We start from the raw sequence: 14,956 nt of genomic DNA, 5'->3' as shown, positions 1-14,956 counted from the left end.
ATCCGTTTTTCCGGTATCATCCGGAATAATGGATTTGTTATTTTATTTTTTTCAAATCTAGAAAGAACTGCGCATGCGCAGACCGGGAAACCGGATCCGGCAATGCAGCAATTTCCTGTACACTTGGTACCGGATCCGGCATTAATACATCTCTATGGAAATTAATGTCGGATCCGGCAGTAGTGTTCCGGGATGTTGGCCGGAAAAAAATATGCAGCATGCTGTGGTATTTTGTCCGATCAAATACCGTACAAGGGACTGAACGGAAGACATCCTGATGCATACTGAACGGATTGTCAGAATGCATTGGGACAAAACTGATGCGTTTTTTTTCCGGTATTGAGACCCTTTACTAGATTTCAATGCGGGAAAAGAATAACGCTAGTGTGAAAGTACCCTTAGTTTGACACATATTTTGGGCCAGATTTTTATTTGTATTATTTTTTTATAATTTTTTTTTACACCCAAAGAAAACTTAAGGATAGGGAATGTGAAAAGGTCCAACAGCTATGACACAACAGGTGATAAGTGTCTGATTGATGGCGTCTGACTGCCGGGACCCCCATGATCAAGGGAACGTGGTCTTAAGACCCTTGTGTACATAGATTGGCAGTAATGTAATTGAATGTCTCAGGACCCCTTTTTTCATGGTCAGTGGGTGTTCCTGCAGTCAGACCCCAGCAATCTGCTATTTATCACCTATCCTGTAGATAGACAATAGCTCATTATGGTAGGACAACCCTTTTAAATATACTGTAGATTATGTGCAATCTGAGGAGGTCAGGATTTGATAAATTTAATGCCAGACATTTATGCATAAAGGGGTTAAAGGGTTTGTCTCTCTTCAGTAAATGGCATTTATCATGCAGTTAATACAAGGCACTTACTAATGTATTGTGATTGTCCATATTGCCTCCTTTCCATCACATTAGACACAGCACATATCCGTGGTTACGACCACAGTGTAATCCAGCAGCGGTGGCCGTGCCTACACACTATTGGGAAAGGCTGGAAGTCCGCATAGGCCAACACCTTTACCTATAGTGTGCAAGCACGGCCACCGCTGCTGGATTGCAGAGTGGTCAAAACCACGGATACATGCTGTGTGTAATGTGATGGAAAGGAGCCAATATGGACAATCACAATACATAAGTAAGTGCCTTGTATTAACTTTCTCTACATGATAAAAGTCATTTGCTGAAGTGAGACGACCCCTTTAGGTGTGCTACACTTAATAGGGTCAGGCATACATGTATTGGTGTGTGCATTGCGTGTTTCCTATGTGTGATTGGTGTGTGCTCTACATGTTCTATGTATCAGTGGTGTATGTGCAGCATGTGACATGCATCAGTGGCATGTGAGCCACGTATAAGTGTCTTCTGTGCCACGTGTGTCCAATGAGTGATTGGTGTCACTGCACGGGTCTTGTCTCTGACTGACTGAAGTGCAGGATATGCATATATGTGTAAATCCTGCCACATGTATGTTTGTGCATTGTGCTGTGACTGTCCGCCATCATCCTTCATCTGTAATATTTCTGTTATCGCTGTAAGGGCTCATGAACACGACCCTTGGATGTTTTGCAGTCTGCAAATTGCGGATCCGCAAAACATGGATACCGGGTGTGTGTATTCCACATTATGCGGAACAGAACAGCCGGCCCCTAATAGAGCCGTCCTATCCGTGTCTGTAATGCCGACAATAATAGGACGTGTTCTATCATTTTGCAGAACGGCCACGCGGACATACAGACGAGGAATGCAACACGGAGTCATTTTTATTTTTTTTGCAGCCTCATTGAAGTGAAGTGAACATTACAGACATGAAAAAAAATATAAGTTAGTGTGCAGGAGCCCTAAAATGGGCCCCCAGAATCAGTTACACCCCAGTCCGACACTGCACATACAGTTTTATTCTGGCTTTTTACATGCATTTGTTCTGGTGCATTTTCATTTTAAACGCCAGAGGTTTTTTTTGCTCATTGCTTTGTCTTTTTGTACTATTAGACATCCATTGTTTCTCACTTGTCCTTAAAAAATTGCACATATCAGCCTGTGTTGCGGTTTTATGGCATTTTTTATATTGTGATCTACAGAAGAAGTGACATCATAATTTCCTTTTTTTAAACGCATGGCTTTAAAAAAAAAATAAAAAAAAGCCACAAAACATTTTTAAAAAAATCATAAAATGTCACATAAAAACACATTTGTTTTTATCTGACAAAAAAACTGGATGCGCGGATACCTTTTTTTCAGCCTTACACACTATTTGTGAAGCATGATTATAACTGTAGACAGGCACACTTCATTTGGAGGAATCCAGAGAGATCTTATCCCTATTAGGGCTCGTTCACACGACCGTATGCGTTCCGTTTCCGTATTGCGGACCGCATATGCGGATCCGCAATACACGGACACCGTTCCGTGTGCGTTACACATCACGGATGCGGACCCATTCACTTCAATGGGTCTGCCAATCCAGAGATGCGGAACGGAGGCACGGAGAGGAACGCTACGGAAGCTCTACGGAGTGCTTCTATGGGGTTCCGTTCTGTACTTCCATTCGGCAAAAAGATAGTTGAAGTCCTATCTTTTTGCGGAACGGAAGGATATGGACCCATTCAAGTTGAATGGGTCTGGATCAGTCCCGGAGCCTGCACGAACGTTCTCCGTGCTTTGGGCACCGCAATTTGCACGGAACGGAACACATACGTTCGTGTGAACAAGCCCTTATTCAGATAACTAATTTATTAATTGGTCACACACATAAAATAATATAAAAAACGATATATAAAAATATACACAAATAATATAGAAAAACGAATTGTTGTGTAAAATATATGAATTGCAATTTATTATTGTGCAGAGAAAGCGACTTATTTCTCCATTTCCCTCTGTGCCAAGTTACTGAAGGAAATGGAGACAACCTTGGGTATTTATATTCTTGTTACACAGGTGTTTCTCATTGGTTATTTCTCATATACCTTCTCCAGGTTGTTTCTACCTATATGAGAAACAACCAATGAGAAACACCTGTATAACTAGAATATAAATACCCAAGGTTGTCTCCATTCCTTCAGTAACTTGGCACAGAGGGAAATGGAGAAATAAGTCGCTTTCTCTGCACAATAATAAATTGCAATTCATATATTTTACACAACAATTCGTTTTTCTATATTATTTGTGTATATTTTTATATATCGTTTTTTATATTATTTTATATGTGTGACCAATAAATAAATGAGTTATTTGAATAAGGCCTCATGCACACGACCGTTGTTTTGGTCCGCATCCGAGCCGCCGTTTTGGCGGCTCGGATGCGGACCCATTCACTTCAATAGGGCCGGAAAAGATGCGGACAGCACTCCGTGTTTTTAGACTGAGGGGCTTGTCCAAAAAATAAATAAAAAATCCTCTGCGTATCCCAGGGCAGACGCCGCTGCGCTTTGGGTCCTGACAAACCGCGAGCAGACTCCCGGCTTTGTCAGGGGTCAGCACATTAACGTGCCGAGATTGGACCTATACATTTTTGGCGCCGTCTGGAAAAACTATGCTGCAGAAACCAAAGCACAGCCTGTCCGTTAAAGAGGACCTCTCTCCTCACCTGACAGGCTTGTTTTAGTAACTACTCACATTCTCCATGTGACAATAATTCTGGAGCCTCTATTGCTATGACTATGTTGTGCCGTCCCTTTATTATTCCTACTAGAAGTTATGAATGAATCGTCAGCAGCTTTCAGTAAAGGTACAGCTGGGTGTTACCAGTTGGGAGTGTGTCCCTGCACAGTCTGACACTAGCGGCAGTGATTGGACAGAGTCAGACACACCCGCTACTGGTAACACCCAACAGTACCTTCACTGCAGACTGCTGGAAATGTATTTGTAAACTTCTAGCAGGAATAATAGAGGAATGACGACATAGCGGTATAGGAGTAGATGCTCCAGAATTGTTATGTTGGAAGGAGAAAGGAGAGCTCCTCTTTAACATAATAACACCAATGTAAAATGATGAACCCCTTTCTCTTTGGCCGATGTCCGCGCACGCTTTCCCGCACGCTGGTAGCTTTCTCGGGCTCTGTACACACTCACCTGTGCCCCCACTTTTCCTTCTCGCAGTTTGGGGATGTTGGTGTGGGTGTCATTCAGAATATGGAGATCCACCTTACTCAGCTGGTTATTGAATTTAGACAGTAGCTGCCAGGGCAGGTCATTGTGCCTGTTGGGAGAGTAGTGCATTATTAATGAGGGGGCGCAGGTTGGACATGCCAGCGCTAGCAGATTACCCGCCCCATACAGATCCGAGGCCATCCTGGTTGAGTCGACATTTGCTCTCGACGGGCAGATTAAGCAGCCTGTTCCCATTGAAAACAGAAGGATCGGGCATGTTGAGGTTCAACATGTCTGTACGGAGCTCTCCCTCCAAAGGGAACAAAAGATCAGAGCAATACAAACCTCAAATGATGTCTCCCTAGAGCAGTAACTTCAGCTGTGATGAAACTACAACTCCCAGCATTCACACTTGTTTGGCTGTTCTTTGGACTCCTGTAGAAGTGAATGAAGCATGCTGGGAGTTGTAGTCGCACAGGTTACTGACCCCCGCTTGTAGAGCAAGTGATAGAAATAGTAGAAGTTGAGAAAAATTTAGGGATCTGCAAAATGCGGATGTGGTCTGTGCTGTATCGGCATTTTTTTTCTTCTTCATTGGGTCCATGGTCTTTATTTTGTCAACAAGTATAGGATGTGTCCTATCATTTTGCGGAACAGACATACGGATCATCTGTGTGCTTTCCGGAGCAGTATGTCCGTTACGGAAAAAAAAAAATTGAATATCTCAGCAAAATGCAGACCACTGACCCATTAAGGTTAATGGGTTCACACACAAAAAAATGCGGACGGCACACGTACCGCACCTGTACTTTGCGTACCGCAAAACAGACAACTCATTTTGCTGACATCTGCCTCACCCGATATCCCCCCCCCCCCCCCATACACATACATGATCGGTCAGGTGTGCAAGTGCTGGATGGGGGCAAAGGAGAGGACAGTCCCCTGGGAATAAGCGGATCACAAGGTGTAATTGTTGGGAAAACCCAACAGCAATACCACTTCCCTGCAGTGCCTCCACAGGGGAACTGAAGTATTACACAATTCTCAACTAAATGAATGGGGTAGTTAAATAATGTCTAACAAAAAGAGATTGCAAGCGGCTCACCCCCCGAAGTAGTAATGAAATAGGTGCACATATAGATATCAAAACTAAAGTAATGTGTGGGGGGGGGGGGGGGGCACTCAAATATCCGGGCCACATAAATCAGGTAAGAATTATATTTAATGTAATATAAACATAAAAAGCGCCACACAATAAAGTAAAATTGTATACTAAAATACTAAAAATAACATAAAGCCACCAATAACTATGAATCAGCAGCAGGGAAATGATCTATGAGCAGCAATATAGATAGCAATAGATCAATAGCAATCCTATGTGCAGCAGGATAGAAGAACCAGCAGCATAAAGGTGAACGTCCATTCACACGTCCGCAAATGGGCGCACCCATTCATTTACTATGGGGACCGAATGGATGCTGACAGCACACAGTGTGCTGTCCGCATCCGCATTTGCGGAGCGCGCCGCCGATCTCCGGGTCCGCAGCTCCGCAAAAGATAGAACATGTCCTATTCCTGTTCGCAGCTGCGGACAAGAATAGGCATTTCTATAGGGGTGCCGGGCGGGTGTGTTGCGGATCCGCAATTTGTGGGTCCGCAACACATCACGGACGTGTGAATGGAGCCTAAGATGAAAAGTCCACCTGTGTTGCGACCGTGCTATCCACACGTAGGTCTCTATGCAATATTTTCATCCAGAGATATTCTCTCTCTCATATATTATAGGGTATCAATGTGTGTAATGTACTTTACCACTCCACGCCGTGTGCGACTTCTCCGGGGTACTTCTTCCTCTTTGACCTGCTAGGACCTACGCGGCGTCCCACATGATCCAGCCGACCTCTTGTGGCGTCCCACGTGACGGCAGCAGGAAGCAGGGCGTGTTATCTAGGTCCTGAAATTCCGTCGCCCCGCTGTATCGGAAGTATAATAGTTTGATCGATAGTTCAAAATTCTAATAATTATTAATCGCTCCTATATTCGAGCCGCACAAGTGGAGTGGAAATTCGTTTGCTGTCCTTTTTACCAAACGCGTTTCGGGGCCAACAGAACGCCCCTTCCCACCTAGAAAACACGCCCTGCTTCCTGCTGCCGTCACGTGGGATGCCACAAGAGGACGGCTGGATCACGTGGGACGCCGCGTAGGTCCTAGCAGGTCAAAGAGGAAGAAGTACCCCGGAGAAGTCGCACACGGCGTGGAGTGGTAAAGTACATTACACACATTGATTCTCTATAATATATAAGAGAGGGAATATCTCTGGATGAAAATATTGCATAGAGACCTACGTGTGGATAGCACGGTCGCAACACAGGTGGACTTTTCATCTTAGGCTCCATTCACACGTCCGTGGTGTGTTGCAGACCCACAAATTGCGGATCCGCAACACACCCGCCCAGCACCCCAATAGAAATGCCTATTCTTGTCCGCAGCTGCAAACAAGAATAGGACATGTTCTATCTTTTGCGGAGCTGCGGATCCGGAGATCGGCGGCGCGCTCCGCAAATGCGGATGCGGACAGCACACTGTGTGCTGTCAGCATCCATTCGGTCCCCATAGTAAATGAATGGGTGCGCACCCGTTCCGCTAAATTGTGGAACAGATGCGGACCCATTTGCGGACGTGTGAATGGACATTCACCTTTATGCTGCTGGTTCTTCTATCCTGCTGCACATAGGATTGCTATTGATCTATTTCTATCTATATTGCTGCTCATAGATCATTTCCCTGCTGCTGATTCATAGTTATTGGTGGTTTTATGTTATTTTTAGTATACAATTTTACTTTATTGTGTGGCGCTTTTTATGTTTATATTACATTAAGGCTACTTTCACACTAGCGGCAGGACAGGATGCCGACAGGCTGTTCACCCTGTCAGATCCGTCCTGCCGCTATTTCGCCGTGCCGCAGCTCCGTCCCCCATTGACTATAATAGGGACGGGGCCGGAGCTCCGGCACAGTACGGCAGTGCACGGCGAAAGGCCGCCGGACTAAAACTACGACATGTCCGACCTTTTAGTCCGACGGCCTCTCGCCGTGCACTGCCGTGCTGCGCCGGAGCTCAGCCCCCGTCCCTATTATAGTCAATGGGGACAGAGCGGCGGTCTGGCGGCACGGTGAAATAGCGGCAGGACGGATCCGACGGGGTGAACAGCCTGTTGGATCCATCCTGCCGCTAGTATGAAAGTAGCCTAAATATAATTTTTACCTGATTTATGGCTGATGGTCCATGTGGCCCGGATTTTAGTGCCCCCCTCCACACATTACTTTGTAGCCATTTTGTGATCTGGGCCATAGGTGAGCATTCAGAATTGGTGTGATCTGAGATCTGGAAATGGGTGATCTGGATTGACTTTACTCTTCTCCATCTGAAGATGCGACTATACAGCTGAAACCATCCCCGAGCAGAGGAATAGCTTCCATTGTCGTAGCTCCAAAGGAGAATCTTTCCCAAGATCCCCCCCCAAGCCGTATATACCATCATATAGTAGAATCCATAGCTATGTCCCATATAAACAGTGTAGCCACCAGTAGACCTCATCCATTAGACATGGTGGTGACCATATCATCCATGAGCTTCTCATATGAATATGGAGAATGAGCCTATGCCATAACCACGCTCAAGTTGGCCACTGATAACCCAAAGTGCCACACTTACCCATCAATGACGGGGGTTTTATCCATTATCCTCAGAGCTTCATCCCTGTTCGAGTTGACCACCGTCACCAGTTCGCAGACCAGTAGAGTCAATAACCCCAGCAGTGCCATAGTGTGTTTAGTGCCCATCGTATCTTTTCAGGTGACTCCTCGGATGCAGATCCTCAATCTCCGGGATCTTATCTAGTGTCTTCTCTTAGACTATATATCTGGCAAATTATTAGACGGTGTAAGCGATGCCCTTTATAGGTCCTACAGAGGGAGAAATTAATAAGTAACAGAGACAATGAGAGGCAAAGAGCCACTTAGTTATCACATATAATCATATACCCAAGAAGAATTCTGGAGAAGAGAATCAACAGATCCGTGTGCGACTGGTATCCACTGGTATTTCTGGGTCAATAGGGGCATGAGACACTTGGGATTGGGATGTGCATATCACAGAATAGGGTACATGCAAATAGTTTTTGACTGCATAATGTTATGTAATGTTCTAATGGATTGTAATGTAGATTTGCAGATCATGTAGATTAACCAGGCATCCTTAAAGGGGTTGTCCGGGAATTAAGAAAATGAAAATACAGACTTTATTATAAGTATATTCCCAAATATATTTCATTAGTTATAATGGCTCATTTTGTCTAGGGAGCAATCATTAGGAGAAATAAAATCGCCGTCCTATTAATACACACAAAACCTGTCCTAATCCCAAAGGAGGACAAGTTACTTCACAACACTGAGGTAAAGAGCTGCCTCATCCTCCTCTCTGCTGGTCAGGGATGATGATCCTGAATACAGCCGATAAGATCTTCAGCTGAATCTCTGTAGGAAGGGAGTTCATGAGGAGACATGAAGTACAGAGAGGATGGACAGGACAGACTGTGGTAATGGAGACTGCATACAAGAGCTGCTGCTCATTAGCTACATCCCCACCTCCTCTCTGTACTTCATGTCTCCTAATGAACTCCATTCCTACAGAGATTCATTTGAAGATTATATTAAACTGTATTCAGGATCACAATCCATGACAAGTAAGAGAGGAAGATGGCGCAGCTCTTTAACTTATCTTCCTGTGTAATTAGGACATGTTTTGTGTGTACTAGTAGGAAGGTGGCCATTTTATTTTTCCTAATGACTGTTCACTTGAATGGAGCTTAGCCTTGCCCAGGCCAGTTGATACTAGTCGTGACGTCACTGGGCCGGCGGTAAACAGTGAGAAGACCGCGGCGCTGCTGGAGCGCCACTGCCTTCTCAAACAGCTGATCGGCGGGGGTGTCGGATCCCCGCCGATCAGATGCTGATGATCTATCCAGAGGATAGATCATCAGTTTAAACAAACTGCAGAACCCTTTTAAGTATTTTCATTTTCTTAATTCTTGGAGAACCCTTTTCATTGATATAGTTCACAGAGATGGATGCTTAAGATAAAAAATAAATAAAAAAAACAACAACAAAAAAAAAACGTTATTCAATTTACTTGATTAAAAAACGGGTGAAAAATACTCAAACATATAAACAAAGAAAATAATAAATACTGGTTTGGCTATGACTGTATGGCCCCACGGAAATGTATATTCCCTCAACAACGCAGGATTTCTGGGTCAACAGTAAATACCTAATCCAACTATAATCCAGACACCTCTGCCCATGTGGCAGCGCACCGGCACTATTGCAGACGTTTTTAAATCAAGTGAATTGAATAAAAGGTTTTTTATTTTTTTTATTTTAAACATCCATCTCTGAACTATATGAATGAAGGGTGCCTGGTTAATCTACGTGATCTGTGAATCTCCATTTTCTAATTATTTTGATGTATAGAGGATTTCTAGCAGGTGGTCTTAATACTAGTGGTTCGTTTTTTCTGATGCTCAGTTGCCTACTGAATCACGCCCTCTAAGGCTACTTTCACACTAGCGTTTCTATTTTCCGGTATTGAGATCTGTCATAGGGTCTCAATACCGGAAAAAAAATGCTTCAGTTTTGTCCCCATTCATTGTCAATGGAGGACAAAACGTAACTGAACAGGACGGAGCGCTCCAAAAAATGTATTCCGTTCCGGAGAGCATGCTGCAGTTTGCTTTCCGTCTGACACAATAGAAAACGGATCCGTCCCCCATTGACTTTGAATGGAGTTCATGACGGATCCGTCTTAGCAATGTTAAAGATAATACAAACTGATCAGTTCAGAACGGATGCAGACGGTTGTATTATCAGTAACTGAAGTGTTTTTGCTGAACCCTGCCGGATGCAGTAAAAACGCTGGTGTGAAAGTAGCCCAAGTATTAACAGATACTTTAGATCTCCATGTAAACAGAAGACAGAGGAGCGTCGCTAAGGCTCAAAATGGGCCACTTTTGAGCTATTTTTCTAATAGAAATGTACGATTTCAGTAATTAAAGTATATTACAAAAATGGTCAGTATCGCTGCCCCTACACATTACAAAAATAAAAATAGAATAAGAATAGAACTTTAACTAATACCTAAAACGATCATATCAGAGGGTGGTGGGAGATACAAACATCAGAAACGTATCTGAAATTAAAGATGGTTCCCCGGGATTGAGAATCCCTCTTATGCCCGTGGCCAGACTTTGCTTTTGAATGAAGAGCGCAGTATCTATAAAAGAAACACAGTGACCCTCTGTGAGCAAATTGAAGCGGCCAATAGGTTCTCCAGAAATCCTGAATATTTGTTACCACCCCATCCGCAGAAGCCATGCTTTTATGGGCTTCCGAAGATCCACAAGGGTCTTGATCCACTGAAAGGCTCGGGCACAAACAGCCTCACCCATCCTATCACTACTTATGTCCACCAAATCTTGAGGCCATCTGTCACATCCCTGCCCTCTTACGTTAGGGACTCCATGGATGTCATCAAAAAGATTGATGGCATCCAGGTAGAGCAGGAGGTCATGCTGGCCAGCTTAGATGTAGAGGCACTTTATAGTTCCATCCCGCATGACAAGGGATGTGACGTGGTGGCCACACATTTTTGGCCAAATAATGACCTTGTATTACATTTGAGGAAGTTCCTACTAGAGCATAACACGTTCCTGTTCAGTAATAAGACCCATCACCAGATAAAGGGCGCCGCGTAGCTATGGGAAGCCCGTGAGCCCGGACATATGCAAACTTTTATCTGGGTGGATGGGAACGTGAGATTGTATTTGGGGACGAGATGAGAGCTTGGACATCATCGATCATGTTATGGCTCAGATATATCGATGATGTCCTGATTCTCTGGAAAGGCGACTTATATCAATATGCCTTAAGCCGTGACAGATTCTTGTTTGAATCCAAAACCAAAAGGTGACGAATCGGGTCAATATGCGTCAGTGCCAGCTGTGACGCAGCACACGTACAAGGGAGGGAGAGGTGCTTTCCAGGTTTTGGGGTATCTTAAGAGCAGACCCGGATGTTGGGCATTTGGTTTGCCAAACACCGGCAATCACCTACCGTCATGGTAGAAATATCAAGGACCGGCTGGTCCACAGTTTCCATCAGCCGCTGCCCCAACCATCCTCGTGGCTTCAAAACCCACTGAGAGGCACTGCGGGAAGTGTATCGCCTGTGGTCTATTCAGATGGGAAGGACATTTACGAGTACCAGCACTGGTGTCACGTATGACTGCAGAACCACAGGCGTGGTCTACCTAGCAACATGTTCCTGTGGAGCCCAATATGTGGGCAAAACACAGAGAATTCAGGAGGCGTATAGGGGAGCATCTTAACAATATACGTAATGAATCAGAAACTCCCATCGCACGCCATGTTGTGGAATGCCTCAAGGAAGGTCCTGGAGATATTACATTCCAGGGGATCAAAACTATCAGACCATCACCAAGGGGGGCGATTTTGACAAACGCCTTCTGCAAAAAGAAGCGTAACGGAGGTGTCTCCTTAAAACTGTATGACCCTTATACGTGCTTTTTGTAGAGTCATTAATAGCCCTTGGAAGCTTGGCGGTATGAGAGCGACGGGGGGGATGTTATTTGGGGACGATCCTGCCCATGTTTGATACTTAGATATAATACCATATAGCATCTTGTCTCATTAATTATATGCTGGGATATGAGATTTTGAACGGTGAGTGTTTTATGCACCGCTGGTTTATACAGAACCCTCCTACTGGGGGCTTTGGCTTGAAATCAGTGATGCCCCCATTATGGGTAATGATATTATAATATGACAACATATCAGCATTTTGCAAATTGCTCGCTAGGACGGTCCTTTTAGCTTTAGTTGATCAATATAGGATCTGTCAATATAGTCCCCCTAGTCGATCAATTTAGGATCAGAGATGCTAAAAATTTCTATGTTGTAACCTTCTCATAATATCCCTGATTAATTGGATATTCTGTAGTTTTTTGGTTTTTTCTTAGTTTTGTAACTATGATATGCTCACTATTCCATATTCTATTGAGCCACTATGCTGGATTATATCCACCTAATATATCTCTAAAAAAGCGATGGAGCCGGGGAGTGGGCTCAGTGCGGCTCGCCACTCCCTCCTCCGGCTCTTCTGCTGCACGATTAGTGTTTAATTCGTTTTACATTAGAGGGGAAGAGGTTTAAAAGTAATATAAGGAAGTATTACTTTACTGAGAGAGTAGTGGATGCATGGAATGGCCTTCCTGCAGAAGTGGCAGCTGCAAATACAGTGGAGGAGTTTAAGCATGCATGGGATAGGCATAAGGCTATCCTTCATATAAGATAGGGCCAGGGGCTATCCATAGTATTCAGTATATTGGGCAGACTAGATGGGCCTAATGGCTCTTATCTGCCGACACATTCTATGTTTGCCCTTGATGTGGGCGGAGCTACTTCGCTTAAATATTTCTGGAGTCGGCGGCGGCCGCCTTTCGGCGTGCAGAGGTGGCGAGCGCGGGACTTTAGGTTTGTCTGTCTCCATAGGGCTTACATTATAGCGCTCCTGATGAGGCATTGAATTATGCTGAAACGCGTAGAGCCGAGGAAGCGGAGCCTGGATCAGATTTCTAACTGAGATAGAGAGGACTTAATAGAGGGCACAACGTAGTTTCCGATACCAGTCAGTTTATTTAGTGAAGGGGTTTGGGGGCTGCTCTTCTTCAGCTGTAGCATGAACAGCAAGAGTGAAGAGAAGATGGACACATAAGATGAGATGTGTACAATGTAAGGCCACACTTTCACACTAGCGTTTTAGTTTTCCGGTATTGAGATCCATCATAGGGGCTCAATACCGTAAAAAAAAAACAAAAAAAAAAACGCTTCAGTTTTGTCCCAATTCATTGTCAATGGGGACAGAACTGAACTGACCAGAACGGAGAGCTCCAAAATGCATTCCGTTCATGTTGTAGTTTGCCTTCCGTCCTGGGATGCGGAGCAAGACGGATCCGTCATGACCCCCAATGCAAGTCAGTGGTGACGGATGCGTTTTCTCTGCCACAATAGAAAACGGATCCGTCCCCTATTGACTTTCAATGGAGTTCATGACGGATCCGTCTTGGGTATGTAAGATAATACAACCGGACAGTGGCGTACCAAGGGGGGGGCGGGCCGCCCCGGGTGCCACTCGCCGCCCCGGGTGCCACTCACAAGGGGGGTGCTGACGCCGGAGTCACCCGTCCCCGGGCCGGCTCCATCCACTGCTGCGACCATGCGACGCGACTCGGATTATTGCGGCGGCGGGCGGCGCGCAACATGACGTGACGACGTCACGACGCTGACGCCGCGCCGCCGCCTTCACGGATCAGAAGAAGGATCGGATCCCATCCATCTTACCAGCGGTCGGACGGCCGGACGGCGGGCAACGGGCATCATTCAAAATAAATGTGAGTCACACCGTAAAAGTAAAGTAAATAATTGTGTAATTAAGGGGGGGGGGGGGTGTACCGTGTAAATTGTAATTAAGGTGGGGAGGGAGGGGGTGTAATTAAGGGGGGGGGGGGGTGCAGGATTTGTTCATTTTATTGATGATGGGGATTTGGATATTTTTTCTTTTTGGTGCAGATGATGGAAAGTGATTTTTTTTTAAGGGGGTGCAGCCTGCACCCCCTTAAAAAAAAATCACTTTCCATCTGCACCAAAAAGAAAAAAAATCCAAATCCCCATCAATAAAATGAACAAATCCTGCACCCCCCCCCCCTTAATTACACCCTCTCTAAGTTCTCCCCTAATAACACCCCCCCTTAATTACACTGTGTAATTAAGGGGGGTGTTATTAAGGGAGGGGGTGTAATTAAGGGGAGAAGAGAGGGTGTAATTAAGGGGGGGGGTGCAGGATTTGTTCATTGTATTGATGGGGATTTGGATTTTTTTTCTTTTTGGTGCAGATGGAAAGTGATTTTTTTTTAAGGGGGTGCAGGTTTTTATTTTATTAACCACCTCCGGACCTCCTAACGCACATGTGCGTTCCGGAGGTGGCAGCGCTGCGCACAGTGACGCATATACGCGTCATCTCGCGAGACGCAAGATTTCCTGTGAACGCGCTCGCACTCACAGGAACGGAAGGTAAGCGTTAGCGAGTGGATCTCCAGCCTGCCAGCGGCGATCGCTCGCTGGCAGGCTCGAGATGTGATCTTTTTAACCCCTAACAGGTATATTAGACGCTGTTTTGATAACAGCGTCTAATATACCTGCTACCTGGTCCTCTGGTGGTCCCTTTTGTTAGGATCGACCACCAGAGGACTCAGGTAGCTCAGTACAGTCGCACCAAACACCACTACACTACACTACACCCCCCCCTGTCACTTATTAACCCCTTATGAACCACTGATCACCCCATATAGACTCCCTGATCACCCCCCTGTCATTGATCACCCCCCTGTCATTGATCACCCCCCTCCCTGTAAGGCTCCATTCAGATGTCCGTATGATTTTTACGGATCCACTGATACATGGATCGGATCCGCAAAACACATGCGGACGTCTGAATGGAGCCTTACAGGGGGGTGATCAATGACAGAGGGGTGATCACCCATATAGACTCCCTGATCACCTCCGTCATTGATCACCCCCCTGTAAGGCTCCATTCAGACGTCCGTATGATTTTTACGGATCCACTGATACATGGATCGGATCCGCAAAACACATGCGGATGTCTGAATGGAGCCTTACAGGGGGGTGATCAATGACTGAGGTGATCAGGGAGTCTA

The 14,956-nt window shown here is 45.2% G+C and overlaps 1 protein-coding gene across 2 annotated transcripts in view; it reads right to left on the bottom strand.

Moving 5' to 3' along the window:
* Positions 1-14,956, bottom strand: part of DPEP1 (dipeptidase 1) — a 35,354-nt gene that overhangs the window by 11,415 nt on the left and 8,983 nt on the right. Inside the window, exons 2-4 of one of the 2 annotated variants that reach the window (XM_044270629.1) lie at positions 10,303-10,438; positions 7,823-8,073; positions 4,089-4,215 (exon numbers count right to left, since the gene is read on the bottom strand). In XM_044270629.1, the coding sequence (XP_044126564.1) occupies positions 4,089-4,215; positions 7,823-7,950 (255 nt within the window). In that variant the 5' untranslated portion in view covers positions 7,951-8,073; positions 10,303-10,438. The remainder of the gene's footprint in view (positions 1-4,088; positions 4,216-7,822; positions 8,074-10,302; positions 10,439-14,956) is intronic. The other variant, XM_044270627.1, reaches the window with a different exon arrangement.

The sequence above is a fragment of the Bufo gargarizans genome, chromosome 10 (genome assembly GCF_014858855.1).
Source record: "Bufo gargarizans isolate SCDJY-AF-19 chromosome 10, ASM1485885v1, whole genome shotgun sequence".
NCBI classification, from domain to species: Eukaryota; Metazoa; Chordata; class Amphibia; order Anura; family Bufonidae; genus Bufo; species Bufo gargarizans.
The sequence above is the reverse complement of the archived record's forward strand: the minus strand, read 5'-3'. Positions and strand labels throughout refer to the sequence as shown.